Below are 22,849 nucleotides of genomic sequence, written 5' to 3' on the forward strand. Positions count from 1 at the left end.
GTTGTTGTTTTAATGTAGTATGCAATGGTTTGCTTCAAATGGAGGACCAAAATATTCAGAATAAAGCGATCTCACCTTGTTAAGAAGGGAATGACCAAGAGGTTTTAACTTCAAGCTCCCAAATAAGTGGTTGCAACACACACACACACACACACATATACATAATGGAAAAACATATATGTTTTTTCCTATGTGTGTATATATATATATAGCTGCCCCTCCATATCCATGGGCTCTGCATCCACGGATTCAACAATGGATGGGAGGAAAGTGGGGAGGAAGGGAAAAAGAAAGAGAACCAGGGTGCAAATCAAATAGAACAATGATAGGGCTGCCAGTTTGTGACTCTTGCTTTATGTCAACTTCTTAGTTTCTGTCTTTTCCCAGCAATTCAAGACGTGTTTAAGAACTTAATTCAAGGTGTACTTGGAAGTAGATCAAATGCAGGTAGAATTTCCATTGCCTTGTCAGTTCTTTAAATCTAACCATACAGTTTTTATTGAGCACCTAACATACACAGTCTATCATTACATCACACACAAATGAAACACATTAATAATTAGTTACATGAAATAGAGAGATACAACTTCCATAATGGTCAAAATGACTCTGAGATACATACTTACATTTTAACTATTTTTAAAAATATCATCAAATATAAACAGAATCACTTTTTACTGGAACACTCAACATCTATAATTCACTTCTAAATGCAGGTTAATGGGAAAGTTCCAGAACATTAGTCACCATTTTGTTAAAAAGTAGCACTTCTAGTGGCACAACCCTGTAGTCCGAGCTACTCCGGAGGCTGAGGCAGGAGGATCATTTGAGACTGGAATGTCGAGGCTGCAGTGAGCCATAATTGCACCACTGCACTCCAGCCTGGATGACACAAGACCCTGTCTCAAAAACAAAAATAAAGTAGCACTTACAAGCGAAGTGCAGTGGTGCATGCTTGTAGTCCCAGCTACTCCTAGCTATCCTGGAAGCTAAGATGTGAGGATCCCTTGAGGCCAGGAGTTGGAGACTGCAGTGCCTATTATTGCATCTGTGAATAGCCACTGCACTCCAGCCTGGGCAAGCCAGGCCCTGTCTTAGGGGAAAAAAAAAAAAAAAAAAAAAAAAAAAAAAAAAAAAAAAAAAAAAAAAAAAGTAGATCTTCTAAAAGAATGGAAAGGAAATCATTCTGCAAATCTTTTTCTGGAGCCAGTTTTGACCTGTGAGGCTTCTGTCCCTATAAAGGTTATCTATGACACCCACCACGCCGTATCCAAGTTTATACCAATTCAGAAAGGGGAAAGAAGTCTGCAGTCTTGTTAGCTGATTAGGTGAGAAGACATGATTCAACCTGACTCAGGTTGGCAATTGCTCATGGCTGCATTTAATAGAAATGTTAAACAATAAACATTGCATCCCCCTCCCCACATGGGACTCACATCACCTTAGTCACTCTATCTCCCCCTTATTCTCAGCCTCTCTCGACATCGATTTCTCTCCCCAGTCTCCAGTTTTGCACATTTAAGGTACTCCTGTTTCCATTATTTTTCCTGCTCTTAAACAGGACTGAGACTCTTTAAAATTTTTAACGTCTCTGCTATCCCAGAGATTCTCCATACCCCTTACACTCTTATCCCAAGCACCCCACCCTTACCCTTGCCCCCGCCCCATTAGAGAACCTGGACTTCTCCCCATTCTCTATCATGGTAGTCCCCGGTCTAAGACGCCCTTAGCTTTCCCTTCCCCACGTCTCCCCCCCCATCCCTCCCTAAGCTGGCAGGCAGTCTCAGCCGTTCCAGAAATTGACAAAAAAGTTGCAGAGGGAGTGCCACTTCTCAGCGCAGTAGGTCTCCGCGAGCTCCGCGTTCCCATCCAGCCCGTCGGGGTCGGGCCCGGTCCCCATGGGTCGCTCCTCGTTGGGGACCACGGCCGCCTTCCTCTTGCCCTCGTTGGTCTTCCTCTCAGAGGGGTTTTCTTTCGGCGGTGCGCTTTGGGGTGGCAGGGTCCCAGCGGCTGGGCCGGGCGCACGCTCCCGGGGCCGTCCCTGGCTCCGGGCCCTGGGCTTGGACTCCCCAGCGAATCCCGTGGCGGAGGGGCGTGCGGGCGGGGACGTGCGGGGCACTAGTCGCAGCTCGGCACCGTGGCCCTTCTTGCCCGCGCACAAGCGGGCCTGGAGCGGCGTGGGGTCGTGACAGGGCCTCCGCTTCTTGCGCAGCCCGCCCAGCACTTGCTTCCAGAAGTGCGCGCGGCGAGCGGCGTAGGCTGCGCAGCGCTGCGGCTCCCCACGGTAGGCGCACTGGTGGCGTGCTCCGTCCGGGCTCTGGCAGCGCAACGCCAGCTCGCTGCCCGCTGCGGCCCCCGGGGCGGGAAGCAGGAGCTGCCAGCTGCACGCGTGCTGCTCGGGGCTGAGGAAGCGACCCGAGGAGCCGCCCGTGGGCCCGGGGACCGGCTCCACCACGTTGCCAGCAGCCCCCTTTTCCCTCCGAGCAGCCGCGAGCAGGCAACTGCCACTCAGCAGCAGCAGCAGCAGCAGCAGCGACGGCGACAGCGACGCTCGCAGCCTCGGAGGACTCATGCTCCGCGGTTTCCGCGCTCCGCTCTTCTCGGACCGCGTCTGTCGGGGCTGGACCAGGCAGAGAGCATTCCCTGGACCTGCGGACAGAGGCAGAGACAACACCAACTGAGCTAGGCGCAGCGCTTCGCCCAGACACATGCACCTGCGAACTACCCTTCCGCAGACTTTCTGGAAGCTGCAGCCTGCGAGGAGACCCCCCCGAGGAGCTTTCCTAGGGAAACTGCTTACTGTCTAAATAATCACTTTCAAACCATGTATGCATTGAGATTTTCTTCCCTTTGCAAATACGATAGCAAAACGATGCGTGATAATTGCCCCCTCTACCCTTTCCTTCGTTTTCTCCCTTCTCCAACGTCCAATAAACTATCTACAAAATCATTTCAGATGATTCCTTGGAAACATGCACTTTACTACACTTTGAACTTACCGAGTTCTGGGAGAGGCGCCAAAGCCTTATTAGGGTAGAGGGAACGACTGCACAGGGGAGTAGTCTGTTTTAGCCGGCTCCTGTGAATGAATGTGGTATCAATGGAACAGAAGAGGCCTACCCTTCTTCGCCCCTCCCAGATTTCTCTCGCTCTGGAAGACTTATCACCGCCGCACTCTCTCTCTCTCTCTTTCTTTCTCACTCTATCTCTCTCTCTGTAGATGGATGATGGAAGCTGTCCTGTAGCATGAAATATAAATCTTGTATTTTGCTTCCAATGTTTAAAGTAATTAGGCAAAATTAACCAAGTTTTTATCCAAAAAATAAAAATTAAACAAAATATCTAAGTTTTAAAAGTTAAGTAAAATGAAACAAAACAAACTTCAGTATTCTAAACTAGACTTTTTTACACAATTATTTACATTCTATTTCTCATATTCTGAGTTCTATATTTTCACCTATTATTTCCAGTAGCCTTTCTTATCCTAAGACTCTCAATCTTAATAATTGTTACTACTAATAAAAATAAAATATCCTAGTTTATTAACATACAATAGTGCCCAGCAGTTCACCCAGGAGTAGACATTTGGGCTTTTGATTATTTTTAGGTATTATAAATCAGTTATAAATGTCCTCCAAAAATTAGAAGTTTAAAAAAATTGTTTGTATTAGAGTAGTTGCAAGGTAAGATTACCAATTGAAATGGTATAATAGTTAAGAATGCGAGACCAGCCTGGCCTGGTGAAACCCCGTCTCTACTAAAAATACAAAAATTAGCCGGGCGTGGTGGCAGACTCCTGTAATTCCAGCTACTCGGGAGGCTGAGGCAGGAGAATTACTTGAACCCGGGAGGCGGAGGTTGCAGTGAGCCTAGATCGCGCCATTGCACTCCAGCCTGGGGGACAGAGCGAGACTGCGTCTCAAAAAACAAAGAAAAAAAGAGAGAGAGAGAGAATGAATGTGTTCTTGGATCTTGAAAATGTCACATTTAAGCAAAGCTGCTTTTTGTAGAGGGGGGGATTGTGTGTGTGCGGAAGTTTCTTTGTTTTGTTTTGTTTTGTTTGTTTGTTTTGAGATGGGGGCTCACTCTGTCGCCCAGGCTGGAGTGCAATGGTGCTATCTCACCACTCACTGCACTCTCTCTCACTCACTGCAACCTCCGCCTTCCCGGTTCAAGCGATTCTCCTGCCTCAGCCTCCCGAGTAGCTGGAATTACAGGCGCCTGCCACAACGCCCAGCTAATTTTTGTATTTTTAGTGGAAATGGGGTTTCACCATGTTGGCCAGTCTGGTCTGGAACTCCTGACCTCAAATGATTCACCTGCCTCAGCCTCTGAAAGTGCTGACCAAGCAAAGCTGTTTTTTTTTTTTTCACTTTTCAAAAATTTTATTTAGAAGCCTACTTGTAGAAGTTAGCATAATTTTACAGCTTATTAGAAAAATTCAATTATTTTCTCTCTGCAAACGTTATAATAGGTTAGGAATAATAGATCAGAAATGTACTATATTACAAAACAGTGGCCTATAACCATTTGTACATTTACTGTGCACCCTAAGGAAAAGAATTTGACAGTGTACTGTACTTACACTGCAGGTAACATATTTTTATTCTATCACACAAAACTGACCAGTGGTAGTGCTTGTATTTATAAATGGCCATTAAACAGAATATTTAAACTCAGATGTATATTTAGCATGCTAAAAAGTGAAAAAAAAATCAACTAAAGTTCTGTGGCTCATCAGTTCAAATGTTTCATGGCATTTTTTTCTTTAAATGAAAAATTTTGATATTGTAAAACAAATAATTTTACATAATACGTGCAAAAAGATAAAATTTTCTAAATTTTTAGAAATAATATTCACACTCATTTTGTCATGGGTTTCATGTGGCTTTTCTAAATATATTAATCATATTAATAAGACACTGGTCCTATACAATTTTAAGAGTCCGTCTTCAATTAAAAACTGTAACAAAAATAAACAGTATGTAAAGAGTAACAAAAAGTAAATTAAATATACTACACTCACACAACAGGTAGAATAAAATGAAACCAAATTACATAATGGCAGGTTATACATTTTAAAGAATCTCTGTCCACTTAGTCAAATAAGATAGAAATTGAAATGTAAACTTACTGATTTCTGCGGGATTTTCCCCACTGGTTCAAATTGGAAAATTTGATATAAATCTAATATTTTATTTTTGTACATTTAATATGATTCAATATAATCTGCAGTCTCATGTATAGCTTATCAACAATGCCATCATCACAAAAAACCTCACTGCTTACTAGAAATGCTAAACACTGGAAAAAAATGGAATTTTATACATTTGTTTTCTTAAACTTTGACAGATATTCTTCAAAAAGTTAAAACTGCCTTCCACAAAATTTTGTGTGTATATGGCACAAGTTGACAGCCAAAAAGTGTGAAATCCATCGAAAAGGCACTGTTAACAATACTCAGAATAATCTGACAAGTCTACATCAATGTCTGAGTAAAGAATAGGTAAGCAGACAAACCCTTATAAAAGATAGCATTATTGTTTAAATATACTATAGCTATATAAAAACAAAGTGACACACAGAAATGAACCTTAGCAAAGCTGTTTTTAAACTTCAGAATATTCCATCATCTTTTAAAAATGTTCTCATTAATAAATGTGATTTTTTTAATTGCAAGAGTTTATACCTCTGACTGTAATTATTTAGACAAGTCAACATTTTCCATAACTACTTCCCCAAGATATCAGGAATTCTTATTATATTTCCTAATGTACTCTTGCATATAGCATTTTCTATTACTGAACTCCTATTAGTATTATATTTCAACAATCATAGTTTCATTACTATAAAAACCAAAATACTTTAGAATTAGAAGAATGTGTTTAAATATATAGTAGTATATATTAAACATATAGTAATGTATATTGACTTCCGAAAGGAAGTTTTTATCACTCTGGTAACATCAGAGGAAACTAAATAACTTGTCCAGGGTCACACATCATTTAGTGATAAAACCACTAACATCTTTCAGTGATCAGTGATCTTTATGTTTCGTCTTTGTATTTCACTATTAGTTATGTCTTAATTATACCAATTCAGGCTGGGCATGGTGGCTCACACCTGTAATCCCATCACTTTGGGAAGCCAAGGCGGGTGGATCACTTGACGTCAGGAGTTCGAGACCAGCCTGGCCAACATGGCAAAACCCCGTCTCTATTAAAAATACAAAAATTAGCTGGGCGTGGTGGTGCATGCCTGTAATCCCAGCTACTCGGGAGGCTGAGGCAGGAGAATCACTTGAATCCGGGAGGCAGAGCTTGCAGTGAGCCGAGATCATACCACTGCACTCCAGCCTAGGCAACAGAGCAAGACTCTTTCTCAAAAAAAATAAAATAAATAAAAATAAAAAAATAAAAATTAATTACACCAATTCAACTTATAATGAAAACCAATTTGTACCTATGAAGATTAGAAACATTAACATATTTCACAAATAAGAGTAGTTAATTAATACATTTCACACATGGAAGCCCTTTCTTTCCCAGAAAACTGTCTTTGTATGTGTGAAGCATGGATGAGTAGTCACAGGCTTTTGTCTGTTGCCTTGGCATTCCTTTTTTTTTTTTTTAACTACTGAACTGAATTGGTACCATTTTTAAATGAAAGAATGACATCTTGTGGCATAATGCTCTAATTACAATAAAAAAATTATTATCTGAACAGCTGTAATTAAGAGATACTCCAGAGACCATGTTTTGCTGTCACAAACATTGTTCCCAGAGTAAAAAGTAAGGGCACATAGACATATTATGCAGTAGCAGAAAAGGGAAGTTATTTTTTTTAAATTGTGGCATAATATGCATAACATAAAATTTGTCATTTTAACTATTTTTAGGTGTACTCTTTGGTGACATTAAAAAGATTCACACTGTTATGCAACCTTTATAGCTATCCATCTCCAGAACTTTTCTTTGTCCTCCAAAATTGAAACCCTGTACCCATTCCTCCCTTCCCCCAGGCCCTGGCAACCATCATTCTACTTTCTGTCTCTATGAATTTGACTACTCTAGGTATCTTATGGTAAGTGTAATCCTACAGTATTTGTCCTTTGTGATTGGCTTACTTCACTTAACACAATGTCTTCAAGGTTTATCTGTGTTATAGCATGTGTCTGAATTTATTTCACTTTTAAGTCTGAATAATATTCCATTGTATGTATATACCACATTTTGTTTACACACTTAGGTTGTTTCCATACCTTGGCTGTTGTAAATAATGCTGCAATTAACATGAAAGTGCAGATATCTTTATGAAGTGGTCATTTCATTTTCTTTGTATATATGCCCACAAGGGGAATTTCTGGGTCATATAGTAGTTGATTTTTAATTTCTTTAGAAATCTCTACACTGTTTTCCATAATGGCTGTACCAATCTACATTCTCACCAAGAGTGTACAATCTTTTCCCCACGTCCTTGCCAACATTTATCTTTTGACTTTTTGGTAATAGCCATCATAACAGGTGTGGGGTAGTATCTCATAGTGGTTTTGATTTACAATTCTCTGATGATAAATGATGTTGTGCACCTTTTCATATACCTGTTGGTGATTTTCATGTTTTCTTTGGAAAATGTGTATTCAGGTCTTTTGCCCATTTTAAATCAGGTTATTTGTTTCTCTACCATTGAGTTGTATGAGTGCTTGATAAATTTGGGACAGTAACCCTTTATTTGATACATGGTTCACAAATATTTTTTCCCAATCTGCCATTTATTTGTTGACTGTTTCCTTGGCTGTCCAGAAGCTTTCTAGTTTCATGTAGTACCATTTATTTATTGTCGCTTTTGTGGCTTGAGCTTTTGGTGTGATGTCCAAAACTCATTGCCAAGGCCCATGTCTAGGAGATTTTCCCCTATCGTCTCTTCTGGGAGTTTGATAGTTCCTAGTCTTACAATTAGGTTCTTTATCCATTTTGAGTTGATGTTTTGGTATAGTGTAAGATAATGGTCAAATATCATTCTTTTGCAAATGGAAATCCAGTTTTCCCAGCACTATTGAGACTACCCTTTCCCATTGTGTCTGTTGTCAAAAATTAGTTGACCATATATGTTTGAATTTATTTCTTGGTTCTCTATTCTGTTCCATTGTTCTATGTGTCTGTTTTTATGCCAGTACTATTACTGCTTTGATTACTAAAGCTTTACAATATAATTTTTTTTTAGACAGGGTCTTGCTGTGTTGCCCAGGCTGGAAGGCAGTGGCATGATCATGGCTCACTGCAGCCTCAAACTCTGGGCTCAAGCAATCCTCCCACATCAGCCTCCCAAATGGCTGGGACTACAGACATGTGCCACCACATAAAATTCCATGTGCCACCTGGATAATTTTTTCTACTTTTCGTAGAGACACAGTGTCACTATGTTACCCAGGCTCGTCTCAAACTCCTGGGCTAAAGCAATCCTCCTGTCTCAACCTCCAAAAGTGCTGGGATTATAGGCTTTAATATAATTTAAAATCAGGAAGTATAATGCCTCCAACTTTGTTTTTCTTTCTCGGAATTGTCTTGGTAATTCATGGTCTTTCATGTTTCCATACAAATTTTAGGATTGCTTTTCCATTTCTGTGAAGAATCACATTGGGATTTTTGTAGGGATTGTGTTGAATCTGTATATTGCTTTAGGTACTATGGATATTTTAACAATATTAATGCTTCCAATCCATGAGCATGGGGTAGCTTTCCATTTATCTGTGTTTTCTTCAATTTCTTTCATCAATGTTTTACAGTTTTCAGTGTAATTTTTATACCTCGGTTAAATTTATTCCTAAGTATTTTATTTTATTTTATTTTACTTTTTCCTACCATAAATGGGATTGTTTTCTTGCGTTCTTTTCTGTTAGGTCATTATGTGTATAAAATGCTACTGATTTTGTATGTTCATTTTGTATTCTGAAACTACTCAATTCATTTAGTGGTTCTAATAGGTTTTTGTGAAATCTTTAAAGTTTTAAAAAATAAGATAATGTCATCTGTAATAGAGATAATTTTACTTCTTTTATAATTTGGATGCTTTTTATTTTTCTTGTCTGTATGCTCTTGGTAGTACTTCTCGTACTGTGTTACACAGAAGTGGTGAGACTGGGCATCCTTGCCTTTGTCTTTTACTACATCTCAGAGGAAAAGCTTTCAATATTTCCCCATTGATTATATGAGGAACTAACATATGCTAGCTGTGGGTTTTTCATAAATGGCTTTTATTACATTGAGGAACTTTCCTTCTATACCTAAATTACTGTAAGTTTTTATCAAGAAGAAATGTTGGACTTTATTGAATGCTTTTCCCAAATCGATTGAGATGATCATGTAGTTTTTATCTTTCATTTTGTTAAATCTATCACATTGATTGATAAGCATGTTACACCAGACTTGTATGGCTAGGATAATTCTCATTTGGTCATGATGTATAATCTTTTTTATGTATTGTTAAATTCAGCTTGCTAATATCTTATTGAGAATTTTTGTATTAATATTCATCAGAGAGATTGTCCTCTAGTTTTCTTTTCTTGTGATGTCTTTCACTTAGGTATCAAAGCGAAGATGGCCTCACAAAGTTTATTTGGAAATATTCCCTCAGCTTTATTGGGCAGTTTTTTATTTTTTTGTTTCTTGTTTTTTTTTTTTTTTTTTTTAAAGACAGAGTTTCGCTGTTGTTGCCCAGGCTGGAGTGCAATGGTGCAATCTCGGTTCACCGCAACCTCCGCCTCCCAGGTTCAAGCGATTCTCCCGCCTCAGCCTCCCACGTAGCTGGGATTACAGACATGCGCCACCATGCCCGGCTAATTTTGTATTTTTAGTAGAGACGGGGTTTCTCCATGACGGTCAGACTGGTCTTGAACTCCCGACCTCAGGTAATCTGCCTGCCTTGGCCTCCCAAAGTGCTGGAATTATAGGCGTGAGCCACCACATGTGGCGTTTCTTGTTTTTTTTGAGATGGAGTCTTGCTCTGTCGTCCAGGGTGGAGTGCACTGGCTCACTGCATTGGCTAACTTGGCTCACAGCAACCCCAGCTTCACAGGTTCAAGCAATTCTTGTGCCTCAGCCTCCTAAGTAGCTGGGATTACAGGCACCCACCACCAGGCCCAGATAATTTTTGTATTTCTAGTAGAGATGGGTTTTCGCCATGTTGGCCAGGCTGGTCTTGAACTCCTCACCTCAGGTGATCTGCCCGCCTTGGCCTCCCAAAGTGTTGGGATTACAGGCGTGAGCCACTGCTCCCGGTTTTTTATTACTACTTCAATCTCTTTATTTGTTATTAGTCGGCTCATGCTTTCTATTTCTTCCTGGCTCAATCTTGGTAGCTTGTATTTTTCTAGAAATTTATCCATTTTTTCTAGGTTATCCAATTTATTGGCATATACTTATTCATAATAGTCCCTTATAATCTTGTTTTTTTATTTCTGAGACATTGGTTGTAATTTCTTCACTTTGATTTTTTGAGTCTTCTCTTTTTCTCTTAGATGATTTATCAATTTTATTTATTTGTTCAAAAAAACCAACTCTTAGTTTTATTCTTTCTATGGTTTTTCTGTTCTCTATTTGTTTTATTTCTGTTCTGATTTCATTGTTTCCTCCCTTCTGTTAATTTTGGGTTTAGTTTATGCTTCTTTTTCTAGTTCCTTGAGGCATAATGTTAAACGATATGTGTTCTTCTTTTTTAATGTAGGCGTTTGTTGCTATAAACTTCTCTCTTAGAACTGCTTTTGCTGCAGATGTGTTATGTTTCCATTGTTATTTGCCTCAAGCTTTTTGTAAATTTACCTTTTGATTTCTTCTTTGATCCATTGATTGCTCAAGAGCATGTTGCTTAATTTCCACATATTTGTGAATTTTTAAAGATTCCTTCTGTTATTGATTTCTAGTTTCATACCTCTATGGTCTGAAAAAAATACTAGATATGACTTTATAAGCTTGTTAAGACTAGTTTTGTGGCTTAACATATGCTCTATCCTGGAGAATGTTCCATGTACACTAGAGAAAAAATGTGTATTCTGCTGCTGTTGGGTGGAAAGTTCTGTGTGTATCTGTGAGGTTCATTTGGCCAAAAGTGCAATTCAAGTCCAGTATTTCCTTATTAATTTTCTGTTCAGTTGCTCTATCAATCATTGAAAGTGGGATATCAAAGTCTCCTACTATTATTGTATTGCTGTCTATTTGACCCTTTATGTTCATTAATATTTGCTTTATGTATTTAAGTATTCCAATGTTAGGTTCATATATATTTTCCTCTTGATGGATTGACCCCTTTATCATTAAATAATGACCATCTTTGTCTCTTGTGACAGGATTTGACTCAAAGTCTATTTTATCAGACATAAGTATAGCAACCTCTGCTTTTTTTTTTTTTTTTTTTTTTTTTGAGACAGGGTCTCATTCTGTTTTCCAGGCTGGAGTGCAGTGGCACAAACATTGCTTACCACAGCCTTGACCTCCGGGGCTCAAGTAATCCCCCTGCCTCAGGCTCCTGAGTAGCTGGAACTACAGGTGCATGCCACCACGCTTGGTTAAATTTTAAATATTTTTGTAGTGGTGAGGTCTCCCTACAATGCCCAGGCTGGGCTCCAACTCCTGGGCTCAAGTGAGCCTCCCACCTTGGCCTTCCAAAATACTGGGATTGCAGGTGTGAACCACTATGCCTGGCCTCCCTGCTCTTTTTTGGTTACCATTTGCATAGAATACCTTCTTTCATCTCTTTACTTTCAGCCTGTGTGTATCCTTAAGGCTTAATTTGGTCTCCTCTAGAGAGCATATAGTTGGATCTTATTTTAAAAATATATTTAGCAACTCTATGTCTGTTGACTGGGGAATTTAGTCCAACTACATTCAAGATTATTATTAAAGGAAGGACTTACTATTTTTACTTTGTTATTTTATATCCGGTTGTTTTGTAGCACCTTTGTTTATTTCTCTTTAATTAAAAAAATTTGATAATCCTCTGTACTAAGAGATTCTAAGATTTGTTTTCTTTCTCTTTATTGTTCGCATAACTGCTATGGTTATCATGAGGCTTACGTAAAACATCTTATAGTTATAGTCAACTGTTTTTAGCTGATAACATCTGTTGCATGCAAAAACTCTAGACTTTTCTCCTCTACATACTGTGGGTTTTTTTCTTCTTTCTTTTCTTTTTTTTTTTTTTTAGAGACAAGGTCTTGCTACATTGTCTAGACTGATCTTGAACTTCTAGGCTCAAATGATCCTCCCACCACAGCCTCCTGAGTTGCTGAGTTTACAGGCACATGCCATGCCCAGCTACACAATTTGTGTTTTTGATGTCACAATTTACACCTTTTTATATTGTATATTATTTAACAATTTATTGTAGCTTTTGTTATTTTTTTTATCCTTTTGACTTTTGACCTTTCTACTAGAGATATGTATAATTCACATACCACCAGTACAGCATTGGAGTATTTTGGGTTTATCTACATACTTATCTCTACTAGTGAGTTTTATACTTTCATATGTATTCATGATAATTATTATCATCCTTTTGTTTATACTAGAACTCCATGGCTGGGCATGGTGGCTCATACCTATAATCTTAACACTTTGGGAGGCCAAGACAGGAGGATCACTGGAGTCCAGAAGTTTGAGACCAGCCTAAGCAAGATGTCAAGACTCCATCTCTACAATAAAGAAAGAAATAAATATTAGCTGGGCACAGTGGTACATGCCTATAGTTCCATCTACTTGGGAGGAATTCAAGGTGGCAGTGAGTCATGATTGTGCCACTGAATTCCAGCAACAAAGCAAGACCCTGTCAATAAAAGAAAGAAAGAAAGAGAAAAAGAGAAGAGAAAAAGAGAAGAGAAAAGAAAAGAAGGAATGAAGAAAGGAAGAAAGCAAGAAAGCCCAGCACTTTGGGAGGCCGAGGCAGGTGGATCACCTGAGGTCAGGAGTTCGAGACCAGCCCGGGCAACATGGTGAAACCCCGTCTCTACTAAAAATGCAAAAATTAGCCAGGTGTGGTGGCAGTTGCCTGTAATCCTAGCTACTCGGGAGGCTGAGGCAGGAGAATTGCTTGAACCCAGGAGGCGGAGGTTGCAGTGAGCCAGGATTGCACCATTGCACTCCAGCCTGGGGGACAAGAGCAAGACATCAAAGAAAAAGCAAAAAAAAGGAAAGAAAGAAAGAGAGAGAGAGAGAGAGAGAGAGACAGAGAAAGAGAGAAAGAAAGAAAAGAAAGAAAGAAAGAAAGAAAAGAAAAGAAAAGAAAGAGGAAAGAAAGAAAAGAAATAAACATCTATTAGGCATTTCTTGTAGGGCAGGCCTAGTAGTGATGAGTTTCTTCAGCTTTTGCTTGTTTGGGAAAAACTTTATTTCTTCTTCATTTCTGAAGGTCAGCTTTGTTGGGTGTGGTATTCTTGGCTGACAGTTTTTTTGTTTTTGTTTTCCTTTCAGCACTTTGAGTATATAATCTGATTCTTTCTTGGCCTATAAGGTTTCTCCTGAGAAATCCACTGGTAGTCTAATGGAGATTCCCATATATGTGACTTGACACTTTTCTCTTGCTGGTTTTAAAATTCTTTATTTTTCTTTAAATTTTGACAGTGTGATTATCATGTGCCTTGGTGAGGATGTCTTTGGGCTGTATTTATTGGGGGATCTTTCAGTTCTATGAATCTGCCTCTCTATATCTGTCCCATGACTTGAAAGGTTTTTTAAAGCAATAATTTCACTTAATAAGCTTTCTTTTTCATTATCGCTTCTCCTTAACTCCCATAATGTGAATATTTGTTCACTTAATGGTATATATTGTTATTATTATAAATAATAATAACTAAAATAGTTAATCATAATAGTTAATATTTATTTAATACTTAGTCTTGTCTTTTCTTTGAAACAGGGTCTCCCTCTGTCACCCAGGCTAGAGTACAGTAGCATGATCATGGCTTACTGCTGCCTCAAGTTCCTGGGCTCAAGGGATCCTCCCACCTCAGCCTCCTGAGTAGCTGAGATTATAGGCACATGCCACCAACAGCTGGCTAATTTAAATTTTTTTTTTTTTTTTTTTTTTTTGTAGAGATGAGGTCTCCCTATGTTGCCCAGGTTGGTCTCGAACTCCTGGGCTCAAGCGATCTTCCCACATTAGCCTCTCAATGTGCTGGGATGACAGGCATGATCTATCACGCCTGGCTAATACTTAGTATTTTCTAAGTGTATCATGTATGAACTCATTTCTTTCTTATGATGATTCTATAAGTACAGGTTCATGATCTATTATTTACAATTCTGAAATTGAAAATGGTCTGAAAACCACACTTTTAAAAACTCACCTATAGTCCCAGCTACTCATGAGGCTGAGATAGGAGGACTGCTTGAGCCCAGGTGTTCAAGACCAGCCTGGGCAACATAGCAAGACGCCATCTCAAAAATATATATTTGGCAGCAAATCCTGGCCTGAACTGGCATATATCTATAGTCTTTTACTTATTCCTCTTAGTATGGTTAGTCATACATTTTGCTGCAGCTCTATAAATATATTTGATTATAGAGTACTGCCCTAGAAGCTGTTGGGGTGTTGCATAATACAAGGTATAATCGTTGGATTACTTTTCAAAACCTAAATAATTCTTAACTCAGAAAACCATCTGGCAGGGGTGATGAACTAGTATAGATAAGGGTGGTGAACTGGAACTATCATTATCCCCATTTCACAGCTGAATAAATTGAGACTAGAAGTTGCTACTTACTCAAGGTTTCATTGTTAACAAAAACAATAAGCAACGTAGTTAATAATATTTTTGAGGGCTTCTTGTGGCAGTCACTTGGTTAAACGTTTTATGTGCATTAATGTAATCATCACCACAACCCTATGAGTACTATTATTATCCTCATTTCCCAGATGAAGTTTAGAGAGGTTTTAAAATTCCCCCTCAAGACACTGCGATTAACTGTGGTGAGAAAGGATTTACAAACAAGCCAGTCCAATATCAATGTATTTGATTATAACACCATCCTTTACAAATCTACACCACCAGTCCTTTCCTCTCTTCTAATGCCATTTAGATTACATATTCAATTATCTAAAATTAAAAAGATTTAAAAAATATAACTCAGATATTTTACTTACTTGCTTAAAACTCTATGACTTTCTACTTCATATAAAGTCCAAATTCCTTACCATGACCCCTTTCTACTTCTCCTATCTGATTTCCCAACAGAGCAGACTTCTCTTACACCTTTGCACTACGTATACCCTCTTCCTGGAAGGCTCCCAGACTGTCACACATTTACCTACCTCTTGTCATTTAGGGCTCAGCTTAAGCTAATCCTGTTTTTCCCTGATTTACGCAGTAAGAGGAGGTCTTTAATCATACCATTAATCCCATCATTCTCTTTACGTAGCACATAAATATATTTTCAGTGTTGATCTGTTTATTTTCTTTTTCCTTTCATTTGAATGTAAATTTAACCAGAGTAGGCACCTTGTCTGTTCTGGTTTCTTCAGAAGTTCCAATCTCTCATATGGTAGGTGCTTAATTTTGGCTAAATGCATGTTGTACACAATCAGTAAAAAGCATCTGCTTGTTATTGAATGGTAGGAGATAAACTGATGAGGCAGGTATGTGACTAAAGTGAAAATGTAAAGATATGTCGAACATCAACTTGATTAGATTTCAATAGTATAAACACCGCCAAGCATAGTTTCTGATACAGAGAGATGACAAACATTTGCTGAATGACTGGACAATAAATATTATCACTAGCTTGGATCTTGAGGCAAATTACTTAACCTTTCTGAGCTTAGTTTCTTTGTCCACGAAGATTAAAAGTAACTTTTCAGGGTTTCCCTACAAATTATATGGATAATGCATGTCATGTGCCCAGCACAGAGCAGGTACTTGTTAGTTTCTTTCTCTTTACATACATATATGCTACTTTATGGTTTACAAAGTTCTTGTAAGCTCTTCTAGATTCATGACCTAATTTTATTCCCACAATCTTCTGCAGTACTTCTCATTAGCCTCATTTTACAGATGAAAAACAGACTCAAGGATTGAGACGTAGCCTCTTCAGGTAATGAGAAGCCAATGGACCTGCTTTATAAGCATAGGAGCCACATGATAAAAAGCAGTGAGGTTTTTTTGAACATTAATCTGTTGGTGGCCTATAAAATGGGCTGACTTGAAAATTGGAGAAATATTATTTTGACTACTAGCATAAAAATCAAGTTTAAGGGCCAGGCGCAGTGGCTCACACCTGTAATCCCAGCACTTCGGGAGGCTGAGACGGGCGGATCACTTGAGGCCAGGAGTAGGAGACCAGCCTGGCCAACATGGCGAAACTCCGTCTCTACTAAAAAATACAAAAAAATTGGCCAGGCGTAGGGCCCTTGTGCCTCCTAGCTACTCGGGAGGTTGAGGCACATTTAGAATCGCTTGAACCCGGGAGGCGGAGGTTGGCAGTGAGCCGAGATCGCGCCACTGCACTCCAGCCTGGGCGACAGAGCGAAACTCGAGTAACAACAACAACAACAACAACAACAACAACAAATCAAGTGTAAGATGACAACGGCCTGGCATAAGTGTTTAAAAGCCTAATGAACTTAAAACTATTGAAAAGCCAGATAAGTCCCCCAAAAGAACAAAAATTTAAGATTAGTAGTTTTCAAATCTGGCTGGCTGAGAAAATGATGGTACAAACAACACAAACAATTGAGAAATCTAACTTGGCAAAATCGTTGGTCAGAAGACCTCTCCAATACCTAGGCAGAACTTCTGGCAAACAATGACAAACATCTGAGCCATTTCTTCAGCGTCATAGCGACTTCTGGCTTTCACTCCTCCCACTGGCTTCACCACCTGGACAAGCCCATCTTAAGGTCCTTCTGATCTTGCTTCCTAGAAGCAGTCTGATGGGAAGCAGAATCTGGGTGGTATGGAATTAGAAACCAAGGTTTTGAAGTTCCAGGACTTGGACTAAATCGACTTTTTCCTTCTCTGTTTAATAAGGGGACCCTTATTTTACCTCCTTCCCTAGTCTTAAGGCTAGACATCATCTCCGTATCAGCACAAAGCGCTTTTATTTAGGCGCGTGCCACCAAACCCAACGCGCTCGCGCCGAGCGGAGCCCTGGTCGATGAGCTTACGTCACTTCCGGCGCGCTGACGCTCAGTTCTGCGTGCCGACGCCCGCGTCAGCAAAGAGCGGAGCTGGGGGTACCGGGTTTGAAGTCGTGCGGGTCGGAGGACTGCCGCCTCCGCTACAGTCTTGGACCCCTGCTGTCCGGCCGCCGCGGGGACGAGCTCGGGTAGGCGGCAGGGCAGATGCCCGAGGGCCTGCGCTGGAACGCTCCACGCCGCACCGGCCGCTCTCCTGTGCTCCGCGGCCTGGGCCTGCGCCTCTCAGCTTTCTGGAAACTAGCGCCTCAGCTGCGCGGCGCGTAGGTCGCGGGGAGCTCCGAACCGCCGGCACCCGGCCATGGCGGTCTCCAGGTGGGTCTTGCTCCAGACAAGCGAACTGAAAGGCGACTCAGGCAAGGCACGGTCTCCTCTCAGAGCCCCTACTGCTAGAGAAGAGCGGTTCTCATTGTCACTGGGCTCTGGCGCTTTCTTCAGTAGACTTCGGAGTTCGCCCCGTGGTCGGCGGGGCTTTGGGCTCGGGTTACTCCTGGGTGAATCGGTTCAGTAATGCCTTTTTCTTGTTAAATAGACCCCTTAGCACGTTAGAGCTGTTTTTTCTGTTTCCTCACCATGTTTCTGTTCTCTGGTTTCTCTTCCCTCTTTCGGTTCTAGGAGAGTAAGTCTCTTATCTTTCTCAGTATTCTAAGGCTGGTCCCTAACCTCCATTTCATGGGAAAACTTGGTAGTTACTGTCGATGGAGGGGAAACCTGAATTACTGTTATCTAAGAGACCGTCTAATTATGTTAACAGTTTTAATTTACGTTTTTAGCGGTATGTTCTTTCCTGAGATGTTTTTTAAAATTAAGTATAATTTCTCCTTTTGTTTGGCAGTAAACATTCCAACGTCAGCGTTGTAACCTTAAGCCAATTATCGTATTAGCATCATTTTCCGTAGCTAAGGCGTGGAAGGTAAATCACAAATCTTATATTCTTTTGAAATATTGCCTGTCAACAGGAAAGCCCAGGAAAACTATAGAAAAACTAACAAGACATTTATTTGTATAGCTATAGGAGAAACATTCTTCTTTCCTCCAGTGTGGTAGAATGGTTGGAAAGCTTTTGTAAGCGGATTTTGGTGGCCCTGTGTACATGTAATTAAGGGATAGTTCCTCTGTGATAGTAATCGGGTGGATTCACCAAGTTCTTTAGAGTTGATATGGTAACTTTTAATGAGAATTGGATTCTTTTACCGTATAGACTGAAGGAATAAATGATGAAAACAAATAGTTTTCCTTCTTTTTTATAATTAACTGAACACATTCTTGGAACATATTAAGTGCGCAAGTTTTATCTGTTTTTGCAAGAGAAAGGATAACCCATTCCTTACAGACTCCCTAGATGACTGATGAAATAGTGTGTGGGAGAAGCCCATGGGAGTTGGGTGAAGGGGGTTGCTAGGTGCCGTAGTATGGGGCATCTGATTTTTATTTTATAAATTAATCTATTCAATGTGAGTTAATTCTTTTTTTAAATAAAACTGCCTTGAGAGAATGCAAGTGACATTTTACATTTTTGCAAATACAGAAAGGTGTATCTTCTAATTTGTTACCTCCTGTATAAATACATGAATACATACATTGTAAATGCATTGCTATATAAACTTAATATAACATTTATCAGGTAATACAGTGTTTAAGGAGATGAGGACTTCCTTTCTTAGAGTAACCCGTGTATTATCACAGGATTGGATGTAGCTTTATAAAGGCAAAATGAAAGCGTTTAAAAAGAACCTAAACTTCGGGCAACACTAATCTCTCTTTCTTTTTTTCTTTTTTTTGGTTTTTGTTTTTTTGAGACGTAGTCTGGCTCTGTCACCCAAGCTGGAGTGTAGTGGCGCGATCTTGGCTCAATGCAAGCTCCGCCTCCTGGGTTCAGGCCATTCTCCTGCCTCAGCCTCCCGAGTAGCTGGGACTACAGGCGCCCGCCACCACGTCTGGCTAATTTTTTGTGTTTTTAGTAGAGACAGAGTTTCTCCGTGTTAGCCAGGATGGTCTCGATCTCCTGACCTCGTGATCTGCCCGTCTCGGCCTCCCAAAGTGCTGGGATTACAGGCGTGAGTCACCGGGCCGGCCTACACTAATCTCTTTTCGGAATTTTAGGACACTTAATATTTCTGAATGACTGAGTGGGTTTTGAAGGTACCGTCTTTTGTTCTGGATGTTGTGTTTCAAAGACTAGCACTCTTTTTCTGTAGATTTTTTTCTTGTTCACTTTTTAAAAAGCCTGTCATGTTTTTATGAAAGAGCTATTTCTGTGCTTAAACATTTTGAGACACCTTGTGTGTTTTGGGGGTAGTGTCAATTCTTGACTTTAAAATCTGTGGACTTCTTTGAATGGCAAATTTTAGTTTCAAGCTGGCCTTCTCCACGCACGAAGCGTAGTTCTGTGCTAACCAAACTTCCTTTCTCTCCTGTTGGTGCAGAATCATTTTAATACTATTTTATGTAAAATAGGTGGAAAATAGCCCAGGAGGTAAAAATCGTATGCCAAAATCAAGTCTAAAATATTTTTTGCACTGTTTATTTCATATGCATAACTGAAGAGACACTGTAATATTTTTAGGACATTTCCACCAGAATTTCCAACAGATGGGAAATAGTAAATTAGTACCATTATTCCCTCAATTGTCTGATCAAGAAATTTGAGAATATTCTTTGACTTCCCTTTTCCTCCCACTTCCCGTGTCCAGCCAGTTACCAAATCCAATCCTGTGTATTCTGCCTTTCTAATCTTTCTCTAGCCAATCATTTTTCTTTCTATACCAGTTACCACAATCCTAGAACATGCCACCATCTCTAGTCCAAGACACCTTTAGAGAGATGCTTCCCTTTTGTCGCTATAAAGCTACATTCAATCTTTTGAAAATATACACTAGAAAATATACATTTCTAGCCCTAGGAAAGGAAGTACTCATCCCTTTAAATATTGTATCACCTGATAAATCTCATATTAAGTTTATGTATCATTGTATTTGGTATTCAGACTAGACTGTTTAGTCAAGACAGGAGCCTCTCCTTTTTCTGCCTTCCATGGCATCTCATTCAATCTGTTCTTCACTTCAATTGCATTATTTACTGATTTGCAAATTTGAACATGAACATGGTCATCTTTCTGATTAATACCCTTTAGTCGTTTCCTCTTGCCCTAGGATAAAGTCCGCATTCCCAAACAAACATATCTTAGCAGATCCTTTGTGATCTGGTTCCTGCGTTGTCTTTTTAGATTCATCTTGTGTCAAGTTCTCTGTACTTCCCCTTCACCTTCTCTCTTCTATCCTCCACCCTCCCCAGAATTCATTTTCTTACCCCCTACTCTTTATCTTTGGAACACTTCTTAGCCCCATCTCAAGTATGGCTAGTTCTGACCTTAGTTTTTTTGTTTGTTTGTTTGTTTTTTTTTTTTTTTTTGAGACGGAGTTTTGTTCTTCTTGCCCAGGCTGGTGTGCAATGGTGCGTTCTTGGCTCACCGTAACCTCCACCTCCCGGGTTCAAACGATTCTTCTGCTTCAGCCTCCCGAGTGGCTGGGATTACAGGCATGCACCACCACACCTGGCTAATTTTGTATTTTTAGTAGAGACGGGTTTCTCCATGTTGGTCAGGCTGACCTCGAACTCCTGACCTCAGGTGATCCACCTGCCTCAGTTTTTTGATCTAAGCATATATATCACCTTGTTCAGGACATTTTCTCTGGTTTTACTTCATCTGACCTATTTGCACCAATACATATTCCTGTCAGTCATAATATTTATATTTTGTAATTGGTTAATTGCTACTTGCTGGATACATAAACTCTGTGAGAGAAGGAAATATGTCTTTGATTTTTCCATCCTCAGAATGCCAGGTTCTTAGTGGGTATTCAGTACATGTAAAAAAAGTGAATGAGTGATTTTGCTTCTTGCTTTAATACCTTTTGAGTTGCCATATGAGTTGCCTCATAAAGCAAAATAATGGTATTCAAAGATATAACAATTATTATTTAAATTATTCACAAGAAACACTGAAAGCCTGTAACATATACTAATTTGTTTTTTGCTGAGGTTGACTTTGTGGAAGCAAGTCAAGTAGCTAGTGAATGACTGGCTGACTTTCCAACATCCATATCTTAAGGACAACATTGTTCTTTACTCCTACTTTTGTAGGAGTATGATTTTACTGTAATTTGTGCATAGTAGACTATTTCCAGTGTTTTCAGTGAGTGTTTTGAGTTTAACTACTTTTTTTCTTTTCTTTTTTTCTTTTTTTGCAGTAAGGAAGACTTTATAGCTTTTAATATTGGCTATTTTCTAATTGTAACAATCATCAGAATTTTTTTTTCTTTTTAAAACTACCTCCTACAGGAAGGAAATTAGAATAATTTTTTGAAGTTTATAATACAGTAAATTCTGTAATAGCATGGTCATTTATAATGCAAAATGGATATGATGTATTTTGTGAGGTCATATATTTTAAACCCTGCTTAATAGGCTTGGTTTTACTCTACTTTCAGTTGTAAGAATGTGGCAGATTATGAAATGCATGACTGTTGATCTGTAGCTGAGTTACATCTTGCAAAAATAACTTTGTTACTCTCTGAAATTGTAAATACAATCATAGCATTTGAAGTTCTCTGTGAAATGCAGTGAAATATCAATGGAAAATGATATGACTCTTTTAGACCCTTAGTAAAAGACTCAAAATACAAATGTAGGAGTAGAGAACAATGTTGTCCTTAAGATGCAGATGCTGGAAAGTCAGCTAGTCATTCACAAGCTACTTGACTTGTTTCCACAAAGTCAACCTCAGCAAAAAACAAATTAGCATATATTACAGGCTTTCAGTGTTTCTTGTGAATAATTTAAATAATAAGTGTTGGATCTTTGAATGCCATTATTTTGCTTTATGAGGCTTTTTCTCATTATCATCTGTTACTTAGTTGGGATTTTGCCACCAACAGTAAAAGCTACCTTTGCGATCGCACCACTGCACTCCAGCCTGGGTGACAGAGCAAGAATCCGTCCGCCGCCCCCCCCCCGCCCAAAAAAAAAGCAACCTTAGATGGATTTCTTAGGCATTTTGTTGTTTGTTGTTTGTTTTTGGAGGCAGGGTCTCACTCTGGCCTCCAGACTAGAAGGCTGGAGGGCAGTGGCACAATCACAGGCCCGAGTGACCCTCCCATCTCAGCCTCCCAAGTTGCTGGGACCACAGATGCACACCACCATGCCTGGCTAATTTTTTTTGTATATTTTGTAGAAGTGGGATTTCATCATGTTGCCTAGGCTGGTTGCAAACTCCTGGGCTCCAGTGATCCACGCGGCTTTGCCCCTAAAGTGCTGGGATTACAGGCATGAGCAACCCTGCCTGGTTTAGGTTTATGGAATCTATAGCTGTGTTGGGAACCATGACTTAATACAATTTTTAAAACAGCTTATTTTTGCTACCTTTGCCTGTTTATGCCACAATTAATGGAACTGATTATTGCACATTGGCTAGTTAATAGGAACATAGTTTTTCCTTAATCAGCTAGAGAAATTTTCAAAAATATATAGTTTTCCCTCAGCGATCTGTGCTGTAAAGGTCATGTCTACAATGTCTAGACAGTACTTACGATATGACTGTTTTAAAAGCCATACCTTAGATTTCTCACATATCTTTGCATTTGAAAATGTTACAGTGTTCAGAAAGGGT

At 39.5% G+C, this 22,849-nt stretch overlaps 2 protein-coding genes across 5 annotated transcripts in view; one reads left to right on the forward strand and one right to left on the reverse strand.

Annotated features, from left to right (window-relative positions):
* Positions 1-1,353: 1,353 nt before the first annotated feature.
* On the reverse strand, positions 1,354-17,123 carry FGFBP3 (fibroblast growth factor binding protein 3). Of its 2 annotated transcripts, none has more exons than XM_017894710.1 (3): positions 17,031-17,123; positions 3,000-3,079; positions 1,354-2,649 (listed from the first exon to the last, which is right to left on the reverse strand). In XM_017894710.1, the coding sequence occupies exon 3, from the start codon at positions 2,570-2,572 to the stop codon at positions 1,784-1,786; it is 789 nt and encodes a 262-aa protein (XP_017750199.1). In that variant the 5' UTR covers positions 2,573-2,649; positions 3,000-3,079; positions 17,031-17,123; the 3' UTR covers positions 1,354-1,783. The 2 variants fall into 2 exon arrangements, with proteins under 2 accessions (XP_017750199.1, XP_017750198.1); XM_017894709.1 differs by having other exon boundaries at positions 3,000-3,239; positions 17,031-17,094.
* A 50-nt stretch (positions 17,124-17,173) lies between these two features.
* The window catches only part of BTAF1 (B-TFIID TATA-box binding protein associated factor 1), a 105,970-nt gene continuing 100,294 nt past the window's right edge, over positions 17,174-22,849 (forward strand). For all 3 annotated transcript variants that reach the window (XM_017894701.1, XM_017894702.1, XM_017894703.1), the window contains exon 1: positions 17,174-17,496. The gene's annotated coding sequence lies outside the window, so the exon portion shown is untranslated. The remainder of the gene's footprint in view (positions 17,497-22,849) is intronic.

Source organism: Rhinopithecus bieti, unplaced genomic scaffold, assembly GCF_001698545.2.
Source record: "Rhinopithecus bieti isolate Rb0 unplaced genomic scaffold, ASM169854v2 scaffold_25740, whole genome shotgun sequence".
Lineage (NCBI taxonomy): Eukaryota > Metazoa > Chordata > Mammalia > Primates > Cercopithecidae > Rhinopithecus > Rhinopithecus bieti.

Coding starts and splice junctions, on each gene's coding strand:
- FGFBP3 (XM_017894709.1), bottom strand. CDS start 17,061: ATGATGTCTAGCCTTAAGACTAGGGAAGGAG. Junction 3,240..17,030: donor CCTTAAGACTAGGGAAGGAG/GTAAAATAAGGG, acceptor TTCATGCTACAG/GACAGCTTCCATCATCCATC. Junction 2,650..2,999: donor GGCGCCTCTCCCAGAACTCG/GTAAGTTCAAAG, acceptor CTCTGTCCGCAG/GTCCAGGGAATGCTCTCTGC.